We start from the raw sequence: 19637 nt of genomic DNA, 5'->3' as shown, positions 1-19637 counted from the left end.
CAGAGTTGACTACTAACACTATGTGGGTTCTGGATGCAATGTTGTCCAAAATACTGGTGATTTAGTTAGTGTAGAATATTGCAAAAATTCAGTGTCTGTAAAATAACATAGATGTTAGAGTGGTTGTACAGTGGATTAGAGATGGAGTGGGAGGGAAGGATGGTTAGAGGCCAAGCTGAAAATCATAAAAAATGGTAGTAGATCCAAATTACATGATGGAAAGCTGTGGAAATGTATCTGATGTTTGCTGTGGGTAGTTGGTCCAGGACAAAAATATGATTGTCCCTGCACTTCAAAGAGCTTGTGGCAGTACTGCACTAATCCAATTTATTAATTACAATAATTATTATAATACTAATGATAATAGAACCTACAAACCTTGTGCAAGACAGTATGTTTGTGCAAATCTTTAATAAAGAAGTGTAAAATTAGAAGAAATTATATGGATCCATTGATACTGCCCCTTGGGTGTGCATTTCTATTACTATTTACTAACCCTACCAGACCTGCAGGCACTGTGTTCTCAAGTGCAATTAGTAGGGCCTTTGAATTGTTTTTGTAAACGAATGTTTAAGAAAAGTATAAAAAACAAAAAACTAAAGGTAAAGTAGAAGAACTTTTTCCAGCCAATTAAAAAAAGTGGTTTGTTTCTTTCAAAAGACATTGCATTAAATAGTTAATGGTGGGTCCACATAATCCTAGTTGGCCCAGGCACCTTTTGCCTAATTATTAAACAGCCCTTAGTTATTCATATCAAATGCAGTTTTCTTCAGCTTGTGTTTGGTCTAAAAGTTGTATATATTTTTGCATTTAAAATTCACTTTGGCATTTTTTTTTATATTCTCTACAGGAACTAGCCATAGTTTCATGCATAGTGCACGCTCACCAATATTCTTATTCTCACTTATCACCATGATGATGACACAGCTACGCATCATTTTCTTTATGGCTTCAATGAACAAGATGATAGAATATTTGGTTGCTGAACAGCAAGAGAATGGTAAGCACTTTTTTGAATAAAGATTAATAAGAGTTACATTTTAATTACCATTGTATTGTAAATGCATTCCTATTCCATTAATTGCTGCATTCACATTGCTTAGATACATTGTAAATCAATCTTTGTACATCAGAAATATTCTGAATATAACAGCCAAAATTCTGGGTAGTGCTTGATTTTCAGGATATCTACAGTTTAGCACAATTTAGGGTTGGAAAGATATAAAGGGCCATTTATGACTACAAAAACCATTGAAGTTGAGCTACATTGCCTGCAGTCATTGTGCAAAAAATGCCATTCATAAAAGCTGTTTAATAGAGGTTTCCTATAGTTAGACTTGGTGCTGCTGCATTCTGTTATGAATTCTGCACATCACTAATAGTTGTGTGCATGCAGGGGAGATCTGGGGCTGTGTGCCTTTCCAGTGCCCCCAAGGAGGGGCTGCATTACTATTGCAGAAAGCAAAATTGTGTTTTTTGCACTAGGATAGCAGAAATTCGCTTAAAGTTACCATGGGCAGGTTTATGCTGACCTTGGTTATCCACTGGGTGCTGCTGTCTGAGGCAAGTTTCTTAATTGGCCTCATAGCAACAGTGCCCCTGTGAGCATGTGTTAACCCAGGATCCATTTTTTGTGAATATATACAAAATTATAGGGGGCGTTTATGTAGCTCCTGGGCAGAAGTGCAAGAGCACCCCTAAGGGCTATGCCAGATGGGGTGGATTATTGGACTACCAAGACTTGCCCCTCTACTGTAAAAATCTTTTGACTGCACCCAAAAGTAATGAATGAGGTTCAGGCTTACACAGTGTATTTCTGCCCGGAACTGCTTACTCAAGCAGTTTCAGGCAGAAATACCAGGGTGGATTCAATGCTTCCAGGTGCAGACACAATTTAATGATTTCTAGAGAGGAGGAGCTGATTCATGGCAAGTGTTTCTCCACTTGCCCCATATGGCATAGGCCTTAGTTTTATTTCACAGAGCACTTCTTCCCAGGGTCTTGACCTCCAGTATAAGGCTTAGATAGGAAACTTTGCTTGTGACCCAACTTGTATGTATGTATGTATATTTTTATTTATAAAGCGCTACTTATGTACGCAGCGCTGTACAGTAGAAACTAAAAGCAGATAAGCAAGTTCGGCCCCCAAACCATCCACTAACTATATTTTAGTATGTGTTCCTAAAATGTCTTGGTAGCCCAAATTTTAGCCCCATTTTAGAAGACTAAATCTGAACCTTGGCAAAGAATTTGCAGGGGACATGATATAGAAGGGAAATAAATGAAAAATTGCTACATACATCATTTACTTTGCTGACCAAAATTTTCTATTTTATACTGGCCATGTCATGTCTGTAATGTATGGGAAGTACCAAAGTTTTTAAAGGACAACAAAAGGGACATTTACTGGTTGTGCCAGTAAAAACAATTGCTTACTTAAAGGTGGCCATACATGGGCTGATAAAAGTTGCTGAGTCAGCAGCCTATTGGCCTGTGTATGTGGCCCTCAGATGGGTCTACCCGACCTATATCTGGCCAAAATACAGGTAGATGTTAATCAGGCAGATTTAAAAATCCTGTCTGGGCAATGGGTGCATCTGCTCATTGATGTGGTCCTCATCCCGATGACCTATATGCCAGCAATGTGATTCTCAAGGTCAAATAATTGGATCAATCTAAATTGATCTCCAAATCTTTACTCCATTGCTCATGTGCATGCCAAGGACACCTGAAGAGGATCAATGGAGCAGTGGTCTGCAGCATGAACGGCACCATAGCTGGTCAGGTTAGTGACTTTATTTATGGGAGTGCTCCCCAGTGAATTTCAGTTTGTTTTTCTTTAACCATAAGGTAAATGGCACACCAGGCTGCTTCTCCACCTGCGTAAAAATGCAGGTGTAGCAAAAGTCAATCCAAGTGTATCCAGTCCCACTCATTCCTTGGGTAAGTGCAATGATAGGCATCATGCCGATGTCAGTGTTTCAGCACTGACAGGCACCGGCACAAGTGTGGGCACAAAGCTGATTTTGGCATGGAATTATGGAAGTATTCATGCATGTGTGTGCACACAGTCCAACTGTCTACACAGCTAACTTCACTTACAACGAGGAGCAGATTGGTCTGTGTAAGGTTTGAAATAATGTCCTATATTCTCATATTCACATAATCATATATTCATATATGCATGTATTTTGATAACTTTGATACACTTTGATGCTTAGCATATCATACTCCATTTTATAAATGTATCTCCATTTTGTAACAGCAAACAGCAAGGTTTGAACATCCCATAATAGTTGTTTTTCTCAAATAGTACCCTTGCACAGCTTGCACCTTATGAATATAAGCCTTGAGAAACAACTTAATCTTATCTATGCACTGACGCATCTTCTACTCCTTGTGTCCTCCTTAAAATTCCTTTCCCGCATTAGCCATCCTTGAAGGCCATCTTTGAAGCAACAATAGTCTTTTTATTATTTGCTATAACACACCCTCATGTAGTTACGTGTGCAACGAAGGTTATAAGAGTGATGATCACTTAACAATAAATTGGACAAGTTTGAACTTCCAATGGAGTTGTGTCGTTCTTGTCCCCGTATACGTCTTGGTCCTGCCAGGAGGTCTCCCTTTGGATTACTAAATTTACAGTCGGCGGTCAGGAACCTTACAGTCTGGATCTTTTTTTTCTGCCTGTGTTTCTTCGCAGGTGAGGAAGCAGGTATGCCATTTACATTAAGGTTAATAAGAAACAAACTGAAACTCACTGGGGGGTGCCAATGTGTTACGCACCCTCAATGAAAAGAGTCACTAACCTCTGACCAGCCAGGGTGCTGTTCCTGCTGCAAAGTAAAAATTGGGAGATTTGAGAGTTGAGAGAGTCAACTGATGCAAATTATATTTTTAATGAAAAACTGTCTACCTTGTATTGCATACAGGAACGGACTGGGGGGTGCAGGGCCCACTGGGGCTTCTGCCTTAGGGGCCTCTGCACCCCCAATGGCCCCTACCCCCTTACCCCCCCTGCATAGGCCCCCAACACCCTCTGACCCCCTCCCCCGAGCGCTCCTAAAAGCGCTCCACTTTGCAACTGTTTTGGAGTTGTGACATGTGCTAACATCATTTCTTATAATGGGCATATATTACATACAGAGCCCCCACTTAAGATGCTCATTATGAACATTAGTGTATATTGCTTATTATGTACTTTTCACAAGTTTTATGTGTTAGGATCCTTTTAACTTGCCTCTTGGATGCAATGACTCTGAAATTATAAAAAATTGTGTTCAGAATTGCATTTTGCACACTGCATTTCCACTCAGTAAACCCTTTAGGGCATTTTTTGCCCATGGTAAATTGTAGATTGTATGTTTTCTGACTGGCAATTCACAATACTGCTGGTGGGAAGGAAACTATAATTGTTTGTAGTTTAGATTTACCACAGGTAGCAAAACATCCTGTCTGACAATGACCTTAGTGTTTAAGCTGTAAATTAGGGAAATAAAGAGAAAAATAGGCACAAGGTATGCAAAAAAAGGTGAGTACATTAAAAACAGAAGGAAAGGGTAATACCACATCTGGGGTAGGGGAGATCAGAACATAAGTTGTGAGGATAAAAGCCCAACAGAAGTGAATAGCCTAATAGAAGTGGAATTGGAAGTTAAAAGGACTCAAAGATAAGAAAGTAGAAGCAGAATGGGAAGTAGTACTAGTATAATAAGCATGGGTGGGGGAAAAACATAAACATAGTGAGGATACCACCCCAGGGCCACTTTAGGGTACCAGTGGGCCCTATGCAAAATTGAATTGCTGAGCACCCACTGCCCCAAGAAATTAGTGATAGAATAGCCCTCAAGCACATGAAGTTTACTATAGCAAGGCAGGCAGTGAAGAAATGGTTTGCGCTTACTGAAGCAGACATGAATCCCAGATGTGCCTCCTTGGATTAACAGCCCTGGGAACACAAAAAACGACAAAATTGTGATGCCACAAGAAAAGGGCAAATAAATGATATGGACCATGCTGTAGAGCATTTCTAGGTGGTTAAAACAAGAGGTCAGTCATCATGCTGAGGATGCTTCTGCCAAACATTTTCCCAGTGTATCCAGGGTGTGCTAGTGGGGTCCCTATCCTGGTGGGATAACACCTTCCTGTGAACCAGTGCAGAGGGAGTAACACCATCATCCTACCAGGCATCACACAACATGTTGCTCCCGAACCCTTGGGATGTTGCTCCCCGTGGCCTCAAAGCAGGTGCTTATTTTTGAATTTCTGACTTGGGGGCAAGTTTTTGTTGCATAAAAACCAAGTATAAATGCCAAACAGAACCTTCTGTAGGCTGCAAGTCTACATAGGGGCTATTAAGTAGCCAATTATAGCTCTTATTGCTACCCCCAGGAACCTTTTTCATGCTTGTGTTGCTCCCTAACACTTTTTCCATTTAAATGTGGCTCACGGGTATAAAAGGATCCCTGCACTACGGTAAGGGAGGGAACTTCAATCTGCCAGAAGGGCCACCCATTGTTTCCAGGTAAGTGTGAACCCCCAATAACATACCAATTTCTGTGCAAAATGGAGGAAAGGGGAGATTGCAGGTGTGTGGGCAGAGGTTAAAGGACAACTACCACACAAGCACTTTCTTTATACAATTTAGTACTTTCAAACATGCAATTTAGGAGCAGGGGTTGGGAGAGCAGATGCTGAATGTAGACAACACTGCTTTCATGGAAGTGCAGAACCTTGGGCACTTCTTGTGTCCACTGCCACTGAAAACATGACAACTTTGTGCCTTTTTTTTGCACCATGCACCCTGCTGTCAGTAAATGAACCCTAAAAAAATATGGGCAGAAATGTCATGCACCAGCCTAAAGTTTTAAAATCTATGAACAGTTATGATTTAGGCTTTCAGGTTCACATGTCATAAAAGCTGATACTACAAGATCAATTATTAAATTCTGGTGCTAATTGCACTAGTTTCTGAGCTGCCATATAATGAAAATCTGAATTAATTACTAATAAGCCTTGTATTCTGAGTTATATTTTATATATGCAATATATTGTGAGTTGGTCCCTAAGCTCACAGTAACTGACTTGAATTAGTAGAAAAGAAGGGGAGCTCCTGGAGGCATCTTCAGAAAGACACTACTCCTTACTGCTAAAAAGGCTGTGGTCGCATATGGTTGGTACTGAAGCCTTAAATACAGTGTGCAGCATTTGCAGACTACTGTATGTCTTTGTTAAGTTTTAATTTTACATTAAGGAATAATTTTTATTAATATCCTGAATGATTGTTGAAATTGGGTTGATGGATCACTGCCCTATTCTTTGAGGAGAACCATGACAGCCTACAGGTAGGAATCACTTAAAATTGTTCTTGCAAACTATTCGGCATATGGATAAGAGAACTATGAATCTAGAAATGGTCAACTTCTATGATTTTCAAAATATAGTGAGACATATGCTAGTGTCAATTGGAAGTGAACGTCATTGTACTTCACCAAAATTTTAGCTGAGCAAAAGTGTGGCAATACAACAACTTTATGGTTCTTTAGCCTTAGCATTTCACATTTTAAAGTTTTTTTATTTATTAATCTATGTTCTTCTTTTTTTTTTTAGTTCCTGATGCTTTAAGGTTGAACGCAGATTATGAAGGTAAAGAATTTCTTAAATTAGAATATTTTCTTTTGTCCTGTAAGAAATGTTATAATTATTGTAGAAATATGCTACTAAGAGTCCAATGTAGCCTTGTTTAAAAAAGCTAGCTCTGGTTAGCGCTGGTGCTTGGTTTTTGTGCTGGGAAACAAGCAGAGTAGGTGAGCCCCAGAGACATCAGTCACTTGTCTTACTACAACCTTAGCAATAAGTTTCATACCAGTATTAAAGTGCCAGTAACACCAATTTTTGTAACTGTTACCATGAGCTTGTAAAAACTGTGTGTTTGATACAGAAAATAATTTTTGAACTTGGACAAAGTAAAGCTATAAGCTTCTGGCCCTCTGGTGTCAAGCTGAATTCTAAATATATAATATAAATATATAATATTAAATATATTTTTTCAGTGCCCTGACATTATTAAATAGGCTACCAACAATTATATATACTGCTTTGATTACTGTTCTACATTCAGTAGCCCTATACAAATAAACTACATTGTAGCCATGATTGGTGGCACTCAAGGTCATACTAAGCAGTAGGACCAATTCTGCCTAATATTTATTATATATAATAAATTTATACATGCTAAACTTTACAGAGATTGATCAGTTCACTGATCTGTTAGTGAGGTAAAAACCCATGCAGACACATGGTGAACATACCAGTTCCCTTCAGATAATGCCTTAGGTCTGAATTCAAATCAGACACCATTGGTCACCACTGAGCCTCTATGGTGCCATCATTGCCAAGAACATTTTTTTATTTATAGGGATGAGCATCTAATGGAGAGCAGAGAACAGTGTGGAGGGGGTGGTAAGGGGGGGTAGTGGGGGAAGCGCTGGACTAAGTAGTATTGCCTTGGCTGCAAATACTACTTGGCCCCACTCTGGTTTTTGGTATTACTTGTCCTTTAAAGTTGGCAAACAAACAAGAGTAATTTTTAGTATAAATTCTTTAGTACTGTTGCAGTGTATTATTATTTGTGAATATGAAACTGGTAAATTAAGTTTTATGAATGAACATATTTCTGCTGAGAATAGGAAATTGAAATTACGTGGACACAATTGTTAGAGTTATATAGTGCTGCAGCCTACCTGATGCCGCCTGCCCCTCCCCCCCCCACCATTGCTGTTGCTCTCTCATCACTAAAAGAGATGAAATTCTGCTTTAAAAAAAATGAATATGGCTTCTTAGAGTTTGCCACCCTGCAGTTAACCCGCAGGTCACTGTTGTTGCTTCTTTTTGCTACCATATCAGTTTACACTCAGACTTTACACCCCTGTTACTGTTGCAAATCATTTTTTGTAAAATTAACAGGGTTTATTTTTACCTCAGCAGCACATTTTGGAATAAATGCCCAGATTAAGTTCAGTAAAACAATGTATTCCAGATTTTCACACATACTGCAATTATGTTTCACCTCATAAACCAATAGGAAAATTGTTGTTATACTTACTGTAATTTTCTTTTTTAGGCCACTTTTTAATGTCACAATAAAAACACCCCAGGTGTAACCCAGAGGGGAAGGTATAATAGCATTAAAATCCCTCCCTCCCAAAAAAAAATTTCATGTTGAACATAGTGATTTATGAAAGTCTTAACTACTAAGCTGCTGTTTGGCATTTCTCCTTTGTTGAAAGGTCTGCTGCCCCTGCCCAGAAGGAGGCCACTGTGTTGTAGAATGAGCCTTTATACCTTTTGGAGTTAGTTTGTCTGGATTTAGTTTGTCTTGGAAATGGTAAGCATTTGAAACTAGACTGTCGTTTTGAATGCTTTAGAATTTTCCAAGAGAGACTGTCCTTACTGGGACAGCATTGGCCAATAGAGGTTCCTCCACATAAGCCTGGAAGTACTAGAAGACTCACAATGGCTGCATAGGAGATGGCCACCAAAAACAAAGTCTTTAAAATCAAAATAAAGGAATGTTTTTTATAATGGGATCTTAAGCCTACCAGATACCAGACATAGCAGACAAAGCAGAAACTTGAACCTTTAAGGAATAGAATCCTTTATCCAGACCATTTTGTAAAAAACTTCTGAGACAAAGATACTGTCATCCGACAGTCACTGCCACACCAAAAAGGTTTCCCAGACTCTGTAACAGTCAACAGTTCTTGATGTCCTTCTGGCTTTTAAGGGGAGTCTGAATAGCTGAATGAAAAATACCCAAATTTATCAATCTCTCCTGCTCAGTCTGCTATCAAAGAAAGGGATTGTAAATAACTTACCAGTAAGTGTGTCTCCCGGTGCGTTCCGCGGCGCACATCTGCCCTCCAACAACATAGCAAGTCTAGGTTGTCACCTGTGTGCTTAAGTGCACATACTTGTGGTGTTGTGATGCCAACACACACGTATCCCGATGCTTGGTGCATCCTGATGTTTGGGGTTGTCTACCTTTGAATTCACTTTTTGTGTGATGTAGAAAGCGATAGTCTGAAACAATTTGCAATTGGTCTTAATTTTTTATTTTGTGTTGTTTTTTAATTATTTTGTTTTTTGTTCATCAGCTCTCCAGTTTGGAATTTTATCAGCTATCTGGTTGCTTGGGTCCAAATTACCCTAGCAACCAAGCAGGGGTATGAGTGAGACATTGTTTTATAAATAGGAGAGGGCAAGAATAGAAAAAAATAAAATTGTAGCCTCACAGAACAACAGTTTTTGGCTTATGGGGTTAGTGACCCCTTTTTGAAAGCTGGGAAGAGTTGGAAGAAAAAGGCAAAGAATTCAGAAACTAACAAATTGCTCCTGGTGCATTCCCCGTGCCTGATTCAGGATGTTTTTTATGAAAAGCTGTAAATTAGAATTCATGCTCAACCCACACATACTTAGGAGCAATCAAAAAGGAAATTTGCTATATTCCTTCTGTCTGGTAAGCCTCAGACATGGGCACATCACCTCTTGGAGCAACAAAGTCCTTTATTTAATGACTCTTCCGCTTTCTTACAAGTTGATAGTGCTCCTTTATGATGATTCTAAGAGAGACGCCACTGCCAAAGGAGGACTTCGACATGGGATTATCTCAAGGAAGGTGTCCAGTGGAGGACTGTGTCACAATTGTGCCTCGGATACCAAGTGGGGGTGCCCGAAGATTTATAGTCTCTGACTGAGCTTGTCATCCAAAGGATGAGGAGAGGAGAAGGAGAGGGCTGCCGATTTTCAACCGTGCTGGCGTATTACTAAGGCACCTCCTTTCTCCAAACCTATTTCTGTGTCTCCATGTACCTCGTCTGGAGTCCCTGAGTTTCCAGAACCCAAAAATGAAGAAAACAGCAGCACTCCGGTTGTTTTGAGAAATGTGAATCTTTACTTAAGTGCCAGGTTTCCAGAACCTATACAAATTGGCCTCATCCACTTTCCTCTGTCAGAACCAGAAATATAAGTTACGGATTATATTGATGAAAATCTGAAAAAAAACTTTCATTTGTCTTTCCACTTCTCCTGCTGAGGCTGGCATCTTTTTTTTGTGGAAAAGAAAGACCATACTCTATGCCCTTGTACTGATTGCAGAGAATTAAATAAGGTCATCATAAAGAATAGGTACACTCTTCCCCCTGCACCTGAATAATTCCAAAGGTTATGCTCAGCTCATGTGTTCACTAAACTTGATCTCCTTGGTGCGTATTATTTTTATTAAATTCAGGTAGTTTTTATTGAATAACAAATAGACATTATAATAACTGAGATAAACATCAGACAAGAGATATACTGTAAGTATATCTTATCAGTAAAAGTTTTCCAGGAGATGAGGTAAACCATGATAGGGTACAGTTCTGGTTGTATTTGAAAATATGCATATAAGGCCATAAAAGTGGGTATACATCATTGCTCATTTTATACAGTGGGAAGAAGATGTTTATCCAACTATTGATCCCAAATTTTATGAAATTTATTTTGGCTTCCTCTTTTGAGCTATATTTGTTGTTACAACTTCCATGTCTCAGCCATTAAATTTTCGCAGTTACATATTTCTGGGGGAACTGTGCATTTCCAATGTTGTGTTATAAGTTTTTTGGCTAAAAAAAAGCGCTTCATTGGCAAATATGCATTGGTTGTGGTTGGCTACTGTTTTACCAAGAATGTTTAGTAAGCAGGCCTTAGGGGTCCTGGGGAGAGTAATTTGCAAGGTAGTATGGTGGACCAATGTGGTTTAACCCTTTTACTGCCAGCTGTTTTGGTCAAAGCGGAACTTGCCAGACAGTTTTTGAACATTTTGCACTGTTTCACTTTAGGGGCCTTTCCTCGGGGGGACTTTTAGTTTACCCAGGAAAACAATATATCATTTTTTTCAGAACAACCTAAGCTTTCAAAATATGGTAGAATTTTTGTGTAATTCCAATTCTGTAACAAGATATAGGCTTCTAAATGTCTAAAAATGCAAAAAAAATCTAATTTTCCATAATATAAACACACATACTAGAAACAAAAATTATTTTATGCACGAATATACAACTGATTTGGAAAGTCCCATGTCTCCTGAACGTGCCAATACCAAATATATATAGTTTTATGGAGATTTGTCACTTGTATAGGTCAAAAACTCCCAGCAGTACATTACCAAATTTCCAAAGCACTGCTCCAGAAAGCTGCATACTTTAGATTTCAAGGACAAAATTTCCACAATGGAACTAAGGTTTATCCCAGAAAATTGTACATTTTTGGAAAGAACAGATTCTGGGGAATACAGAATAGGCACAACTGTCTGTCTACTCCAAACTATCAAGTCGCAATGCTTTCCTAAAGTTATTGGTTTTTATCAAAATTTGTGATTTCTTTTAAAAATTGCTTCAAAGCTTCCAGTCTATAGTATCTTATCTCCTACAGGTCATAAAGTAACCAAATAAAACACCCTAAATATGAACACTGAACAGTTTGATGCCCAATATGTATAGGTTTAGCTAAGTATGTGGCATGTAGGGGCCCCAATGTGAACATACCCCCATATGATCTATCATTTCTGTCATTTCAGCTCCTGCAAAATCAACACATTTACATCATTATATGTGGGATAAAGCTAGTAAAAAGTACGCTCACCCCAGAAAGTCATATATTTTTGGAAAGTACACATTCCCCGAATCTAAAATGGGTACCCATGTCTTTCTACTCCAAAGTACCAAGCCGCACAGCTTTTCTAAAGTTAGCAATTTTGATGACATTTCCAAAAATCCCCTCAAAGCTTCCACTTCGAAGCATCTTATCTCCTACATAGTGTTAGGTACCAAGATAAAACACCCTAAATTAGAACGCCAGGGGTCCACTGAACAGTTTGATGCCCAATATGTATAGGTTTACCTAAGTATGTGGCATGTAGGGGCCCCAATGGGAACATACCCCCATATGATGTATCATTTCAGCTCCTGCAAAATCCACACATTTACATCCTTTATGTGGGATAATGCTACAAAAAATGTACACTCACCCCAGAAAGCCATATATTTTTGGAAAGTACACATCCCCCCGAATCTATAATGGGTAAACATTTCTTTTTGCTCCAAAGTACCAAGCTGTAAAGCTTTCCTAAGTTTGCAGATTTATATGACATTTAGAAAATCGCATAAAAATGTTGCAATTTGCCGCATTTATCTCTCACAATTTCTTGATAAAGATCAGATAAAGGCAAATCACCCCAAATAGGAACACCTATGGTCTACTGAACAGTTTGATGCCCAATATGCATAGATATACCAAAGTCTGCGGTATGTACTGACCCCAAAATGAAAATAGCGCATAAGGATTTCTCGCCTGCCAGCTCAGCTTTTACACACAGAGCCCCCTGTCAGTGTATTATGTGCCGAAACTTCCCTTAACTATACAGAGACCCCCACAAAAACATATATTTTTGGAAAGTACACATTCTGACAAATCCAACAAGGGTAAAGAGTCCTTTCTACACCAAAGTACCAATCTGCAAAGCTTTCCTAAAGTTATTGGTTTTTATGACATTTCAGAAAATCACCTAAAAATGTTGCAATTTGCCGCATTTATCTCACACAATTTCTTGCATACAAAGGCAAGTCACCCCAAATAGGAACACCAGAGGCCTACTGAACAGTTTGATGCCCAATATGCATAGATATACCAAAGTCTGCGGTATGTACTGACCCCAAAATGAAAATAGCGCATAAGGATTTCTAGCCTGCCAACTCAGCTTTTGCACACAGAGCCCCCTGACAGCGTATTATGTGCAGTAACCCCCCCTAACTATACAGAGACCCCCAGGAAACCATATATTTTTGGAAAGTACACATTCTGATGAATTCAAAATAGTTATTTTTGTACACCAAAGTTACACCTGGCAAAAGCTACGCTAAAAACAGATTAGGAACACTTATACAGGGATAAAATGCGATAAAACCACAAAAATTGTGCAAATCAGCGAAACAACAAAATAAGTCACATGACAGTGTAATTAGTGGTCAGAATATCTGATCCAATAGTCACACTGTCAAAATAAACAGTTTTTAGGTAAAAGAAACTAAAAACAAAGTGGCAAAATGAAAAAAAAAAACCAAAAAAAAAAAACCCCAAAGTGTTTGTGTATACATGTGTGTACATGTGTAAAAATTGTGTTATAATGTGTAAGTGTGTATATGAGTGTAAATAAGTGTATAAAAGTGTGAAAAATGAAAAACAAAACTGCTAAAATGTGTGCTGTAAGTGTGTGTAAATGTATGTAAGTGTGTATAAATGTATGTAAGTGTGTGTGTAAGTAATGCAAAAAAATGTAAATGCAAAAAAAAAAAAGTCCTTACCTGTCCTGAAGACGCGATCGCCTCCTCTTCAGTGGGCCGGCGCTCCTGGGGGAAGTAGGAAGCAGGAAGCAGCAGACGCGATGCGATCGTGTCTGCTGCTTCCTGGAGGGTCCTGAGAGCAATTGTCTCACAGGACCCTCATGACAGCCCCCCTGGCACGTTGCCCAGGGGGGCTGTCATGGATAGAAGCTCTCTGCAGCGGCGGCACATGCAAGTTTAGCAAGTCTTCTGATATGGATACCTGGATTCCACAAAGGGACCTTTGTGGAAGAAGATGATCATGTCTGGGTGATAAAATGCCAAGCCTTTACCTTTACTGTTATAATGAATATTTTCTTTTAAAGATAAAAACCTCCTTTGCAAACTCCACAAGTAGAAAGAAAACAGGAGATCAAAGATCATGTCAATTTTGATGCCATGAAATATTTTAAAATATTGGGGATCCCCAATCCACCTAGTGTCTTAGTCATTACCATCAGTCTAATTCTGGGCCTTTTGTTATCCCAGATAAAACTTGAGATTGACTTTTGGATGGAGCTAACTGTTTTCCCTAGGAAATGGACTAGGAGGACCCTTAACAAATAAAATAATGTCATCTTGATTGCCGAGATCCATCAAATCATAATAGGCTGAATTTCGTCCAAGTTGGGAGGGTAGTCAGAGTCGAAGTCAGGCAAAGGTCAGTGGCAGGCAGCAAGATCAGAAAACCAAGTCAGGCGAGAAGTTAAAAACCAGTAAATCAGGCACAAAACAAGCTTAGCTAGGAACCAGGAAGTCAGGACCAGCGTGGGCAAGGAAAACAAGCAAAGTACCACTTTTAAAGTTTGAATTTGACATCAGCACATCTGCTGACGTCATCGTGCAGCACCTAGAGATGCCAAGTCTATTCCGCATGCACACGCGCGTGTCTTGCCATTGCACGTCGTATCACGCCAAAGAGGGGTGTGCGCAGGTGTGTGCCGTACCAGAGGAGACCGGGGACTGGCACGCCTAAAGGTGCCCCTTTTGAAAGAGTTCAAAACCTTGTCTGCCCTTGCAGCTGCTGCCTGGCATTGCTTGCTACAGCCAAGTTTATTATCTACAAGGACTCCAAGGTCCTTCTCCATTATATTTTTTTTAATTATTTGCCTCATTCTTCCAACTCTTTCAGCTTTCAAACGGGATCACTGACCCCCGCAACCAAAAAACTTTTGTTCTGCAAGGCTACAGTTTTATTATTATTATTTTTCTATTCAGGCCCCTCCCATTCATATATCAGTCTTTTATTCAAACCACTCCCTGGTTCCTATAGTCATTTTTTTATCCTAGCAACCAAATAGCTGTTGAAACTCCAAACGGGAGAGCTGCTGAACAAAAACTGAAATAATTAAAAAACTACAAATAATAAAAATTACAAATTGTCTCAGAATATCACTCTCTACATCATACTAAAAGTTAAGCTTCCAATTTGTGTCATCTGCATATACTGATAATGAATGTGTTAAATCACAATCACCCTCTGTACCCAATCCTGTATCCAGTTTCCCATTCTGCTGCATCCCCACTGTCCAGCTTCTTACCCACCTCATCATAAAAAGAAATTAAATTTGTCTGACATGACCTGTTTTTCATAAAGCCATGCTGATTACAGTCAGCTGGGTAACTAGTGTGGGGAAAAAGAAAAGGGAGGGTGGGATGAAACATGTGACTGGGCTGTGAATTTAAATGGTTACACCCGTTTTAGGAGGGACAGAGGGATTAGAAAAAGTAAAGGAGTTTGTCTTGAATGTAAAGCCAGAATTAAAGCCATGTGCTAAAGAAATTACCATTGGAGGGTGTGGAATCCCTTTGAATTTCAGCAGGGCTTAAGGTTACAAAGAAAATTATAATAATAATAATAATAATATCGTAATATATCAACTGGGAAAGACTTCACAGTCACAAGGAAAATGGAAAATCTTTAAAATGTTGCTTAAAGGGGAACAATCATGATTAATCACTGTTAATTGTGTCATTGAGACTTTACCAACTAGGTGACCTCTCTTCCTATTTAACATATTTGAATATTGTGCACTTTAGCCTGAATACATATCAGGAGATACAAAGCAAGTAAGGCTTTTTTTTGTTTTTTTTTATTGTAAAATAAAGTTTGTTTTACCTTCAGCTGTCACGGTGGTTCCCTGGAGTGTTTGATCCTGAGATAGCCCTGCTTGTGCCAGATGCCATTGCAACCCATAGCTTCCTGCTGCTGTTGTTCAAATTGTCCAGTATGGGCACAGCAAAAAAAGGATAAAGGAAGTGGGAAATTTGGGGAAAGGAAAGTGGTGTAGGTGGGATAAATTAATGGCTTTACCCAGCAAAAACCTGGTTTAAATCTGGGTGAATCAATGTTTCAGTAATTTGGATCAATCTCAAAGCGAGAACGAAAATTTTAGTATCACAGGTGAGTATAAGTAGCAATGGACACTATGAGGGAGTCCCACAGACAGGCTTCGGATGCTTCCCAGACTGTGAATGGGTTAGAGGAGAGGGCGTTATCTGTCCAATAGTTCTCATATACTTGGGACACGGTTTCCCATATTTGTGAGATTGTCAGCTACTTGGGGTTAATTTGCCAGTTAGGAGTGGTGCAGTCTTAGTGAGTTCTAATAGATAAACATATTGGGGCAAGATCTGATATGCCGCCTGGCTGGTACTGAGAATCTGTAATCTTGGTTTTCTGTGTGTTGATGAATAACAAGAGTAAGCTTTAGTTACTGGGTGACTCTAGTCTAGTAGGTTATAAGAGAAACTCCAATTCAGCAAAGGAGTGGATCTGGCATTGCCTGGAGGGTGGTGGTCCAACTTCAGGTTAAGGACCATAATTAGTCCTCCATAATTAGTGTTGGGGCATAGTCCATAGTAAGCGTTTTCCCCATAATATCATCTATAATGGACAGGTCAGCTGGCGGGGGAAGATATACACAGACCAATTTAAGTGATTGTTGCTCCCAGGAACATTGTATAATAACATACCTGCCTATACAATACAATGTTATCTGTAACAATGCTGGCTGTTTTACTTAAGACAGTGACCCCTCTGGAATGATTAGAAAATTCAGAATGGTATACCCTAGTGACCAACGCTCTCTTTAAAGCTAGGACATGACTGTCTGATGTGTTTCTTACAGAAGGATATATGTCTTTAGGTATTGGAACACCAAGCCTTTTTTGATCTTAGAATTAAGGCCTCTGGTGTTTCAAGAGAATATTTTTAGAGCCATCATCTTGGTGGTTGTTCTAAGTGTAGATTAAGGTAGTCGATTGCCATTTTACCTTCCAGCTCCCGCTTAACTCCCATGGTAGCATTGGTGTATTGAATAAGGGTAGGGATGGGGGGGAAGGGGCAGAACAAACACTAGAGAAATACATAAAAGGGGTTACATAAACACCACTGTAACAATATACTTAACTTTCAACCCACCCACCCTGCCTATCCACCCAACTAGGAAGGCTTCCATTTGAAGCAGTGTAGGTGGTTTTTCTCGGTGAGAGCAGTGAGGTTGTGGAATGCCCTTCCTAGTGATGTTTTAATGGCAGATTCCGTTAATGCCTTTAAGAGGGGCCTGGATGAGTTCTTGAACAAGCATAGTATTCCAAGGCTATTGTGATACTAATATCTACAGTTAGTATTAATGTTTGTAAATATAGTTTATGTATGTGATAGTATAGATTGTTAAGTATAGGTTGTGTGTGCTGGGTTTGCTTGGAGGGGTTGAACTTGATGGACTAATTGCTGAGAGGGTACTTGCGTCAAACATGTCCTTGAGCCAAGCCTCTATAAACTCAACCGGATCATCGCCCTCGAGCGTTCAGGCAGCTCCACTATGCAAATATTGTTGCGGTGTTGCCAAATTTCATAGTCCTCAAGGAGGTCTGCCTGTTGCTTGACTTGTAGAGTTATGGTCCCCATACACGGGCAGATTGTAGCTGCTGATATCGGTCCCTTGGACTGATTCGGCAGCTTATCTGCCCGTGTAGGGGCAGAAACGAGCGGGCTCACATGCTCATATAAGTACAGTATAACATGACTAATAATACAGTTTTATCTGAATTTCAAGGGAGGGATAGTGAACCAGACTCTTTTGTTGTCATTTAACAGGGGAGGGGGAGTGGGTCATTGCTAGGCATAGTGTTTCTATGCATTTGAAGCAGCCTATTATTGGGAAACTTTAAAGAAGGATATTATTAACCTTATGGGATAGACAATTTTATTACAGGGTTGTGTAAAATGTTGACAAAAAGAGAACCACCATATACTTAACCAGGACCACAAATTCATAAAATAAAACCTAAAGGGATTCTGTCGTGATTTTTATGGTGTACTTTTTACATACAAATTATTCACTCTACCACTTAAAACAACAAATGTATTTTTTTATTTAGTTGTAATAATGGTGTGTAGGCAGCCATCTCAGTGCGTTGTACCTGAGCCTGAGCTTTCAGAAGGAGCCAGTGCTACACATTAGAACTGCTTTTTTCTACTACTCCCATGTAACTGGAGGAGTCACAAGCCAGACTTGGATTTCTTACTATTGAGTGCTAATCTGATATCTTCTGGGAGCTACTATCTTGCTTATCTTCCCATTGTTCTGCTGATTGGCTGCTGTGGGTGAAATGGAGGCGGGTGATATCACTAACTTGCAACACAGCAGTAAAGAGAGATTGAAGTTTATCAGAGCCTAAGTCACATGGCTGTATTCCTTTAAGTTTTAATAAAAATAAATTAGTGAAAATTGTCTAAATATTAAAAATGACACCAGTCCTATCAACCTATTTGTTAAACCCAACAGTGACCAGTACTGTTATTGTGGCATATACAACCACCACCCAATCTTTATAGAGTGCAAACATCTAGTTATCAGTATGGGCTGATTAATATAATTCAGATCCCCTATTTCAAAATTGTACAAAAATGTAACACAAATAATTGTGTAAGCTTATAGTAAATTAGCCCTTTAATTACCACAAGCTACACCGTATTTTATTCCGGATGAGACTGTATCCTTCAGGGGTGAGCCCTCGCTTTGTATGGAGGCCAGGAATATATGTGTTGTACTTCTCAATAAATGGGTGCCAGTGGTTATGCTTCCAGTGGAACCTGGGTGATCACTATCTAACCCTAGGTCTGTACACTGTTAACCCTACTCTGGGCAGTATTATACCCGGGATTATAATCCCTCTACAATTCCTTGTTGGAGCCAAAATAATGCTCACTAAATAGCCCTGACTGTCTATCACACCTAGGGGCACATTTACTAATCCACGAATCCGAATCACGAATGGGAAAAAATCGGATTGGAAATGAAAATTTCTTAAGATCGCAAATATCACGAAAATGCTTACGAAAAAATCGTATTAGTCATGATAATATCGTATTGGCGATCCGAAAGTCACAAAATTTTCGTACCGAACAATTGTAAACAGCGGTAAAACCTTTCCGATTTTTTCGTGCAAACATCCGAAAAAGTCGTGTGGACGCCGAAAAAATTGGCAAAAATACACTCGGAGCGTTCGTGCTTTGTAAATGTGCCCCCTAGTGTGATCTATAACAGGAGCTCGCTATTCTTTCTGAAACCTACCTATTCCCAGATTCCACAGTAACTCTCTGCCTACTTACTCAGCAGAGACTTCACAAAAAATGGCTGTCTGGCCTCATGGCTCTCAGCCTTTTATACCACAGTGCCACCTTATGGCCAAACTGTGGAAATGAACCAAAAGGTCATGGTATGACCCAGGAACAGGGACTTACTCCCTATTACATTTAGGACCCTTCATAGCTGTCCAAATACTAGGGGACCCAGAGTTAGAAAAGGTACAATTTACCAGTTCCCTACAATTATTATAATAATACTCTCTTTCTCTTTTATAGTGGGATTATACTCCTCTGTATTTGGAGTTTTACAACTACTGTGCCTTTTCACATGTCCTTTCATTGGATTTGTCATGGACTGGAAGATGAAAGAAGGCAATGAGGGGTAAGAATGTAATTAATGTAAATAGAGAGAATACAATATATACATACAGGTATGGGATGTATATTGTGAGAGATACAAGCAGTAAGAACACTGTTTAGCGTATTTTCCACCATTGATAAAGGTGGGATACATGTAACACCAGGGAAAATGCCTGGTTTAGCAGCAGCTAATGCTGTATTCATGCAAGTGGGTTAGGAAAAGCTGGATAGGCGAGTCCTGTAGTAAATAGAGGGTGAGTAGA

General features: G+C 39.3%; 1 protein-coding gene across 2 annotated transcripts in view; it reads left to right on the top strand.

Annotated features, from left to right (window-relative positions):
* slc43a1 (solute carrier family 43 member 1) overlaps nucleotides 1–19637 on the top strand; it is a 174121-nt gene that overhangs the window by 121037 nt on the left and 33447 nt on the right. For both annotated transcript variants that reach the window (NM_001199911.1, XM_031905161.1), the window contains exons 9-11: nucleotides 851–1000; nucleotides 6613–6648; nucleotides 19291–19396. In NM_001199911.1, coding sequence (NP_001186840.1) covers nucleotides 851–1000; nucleotides 6613–6648; nucleotides 19291–19396 — 292 coding nt within the window. The remainder of the gene's footprint in view (nucleotides 1–850; nucleotides 1001–6612; nucleotides 6649–19290; nucleotides 19397–19637) is intronic.

This window comes from Xenopus tropicalis, chromosome 7, assembly GCF_000004195.4.
Source record: "Xenopus tropicalis strain Nigerian chromosome 7, UCB_Xtro_10.0, whole genome shotgun sequence".
NCBI lineage: Eukaryota > Metazoa > Chordata > Amphibia > Anura > Pipidae > Xenopus > Xenopus tropicalis.
The sequence above is the reverse complement of the archived record's forward strand: the minus strand, read 5'-3'. Positions and strand labels throughout refer to the sequence as shown.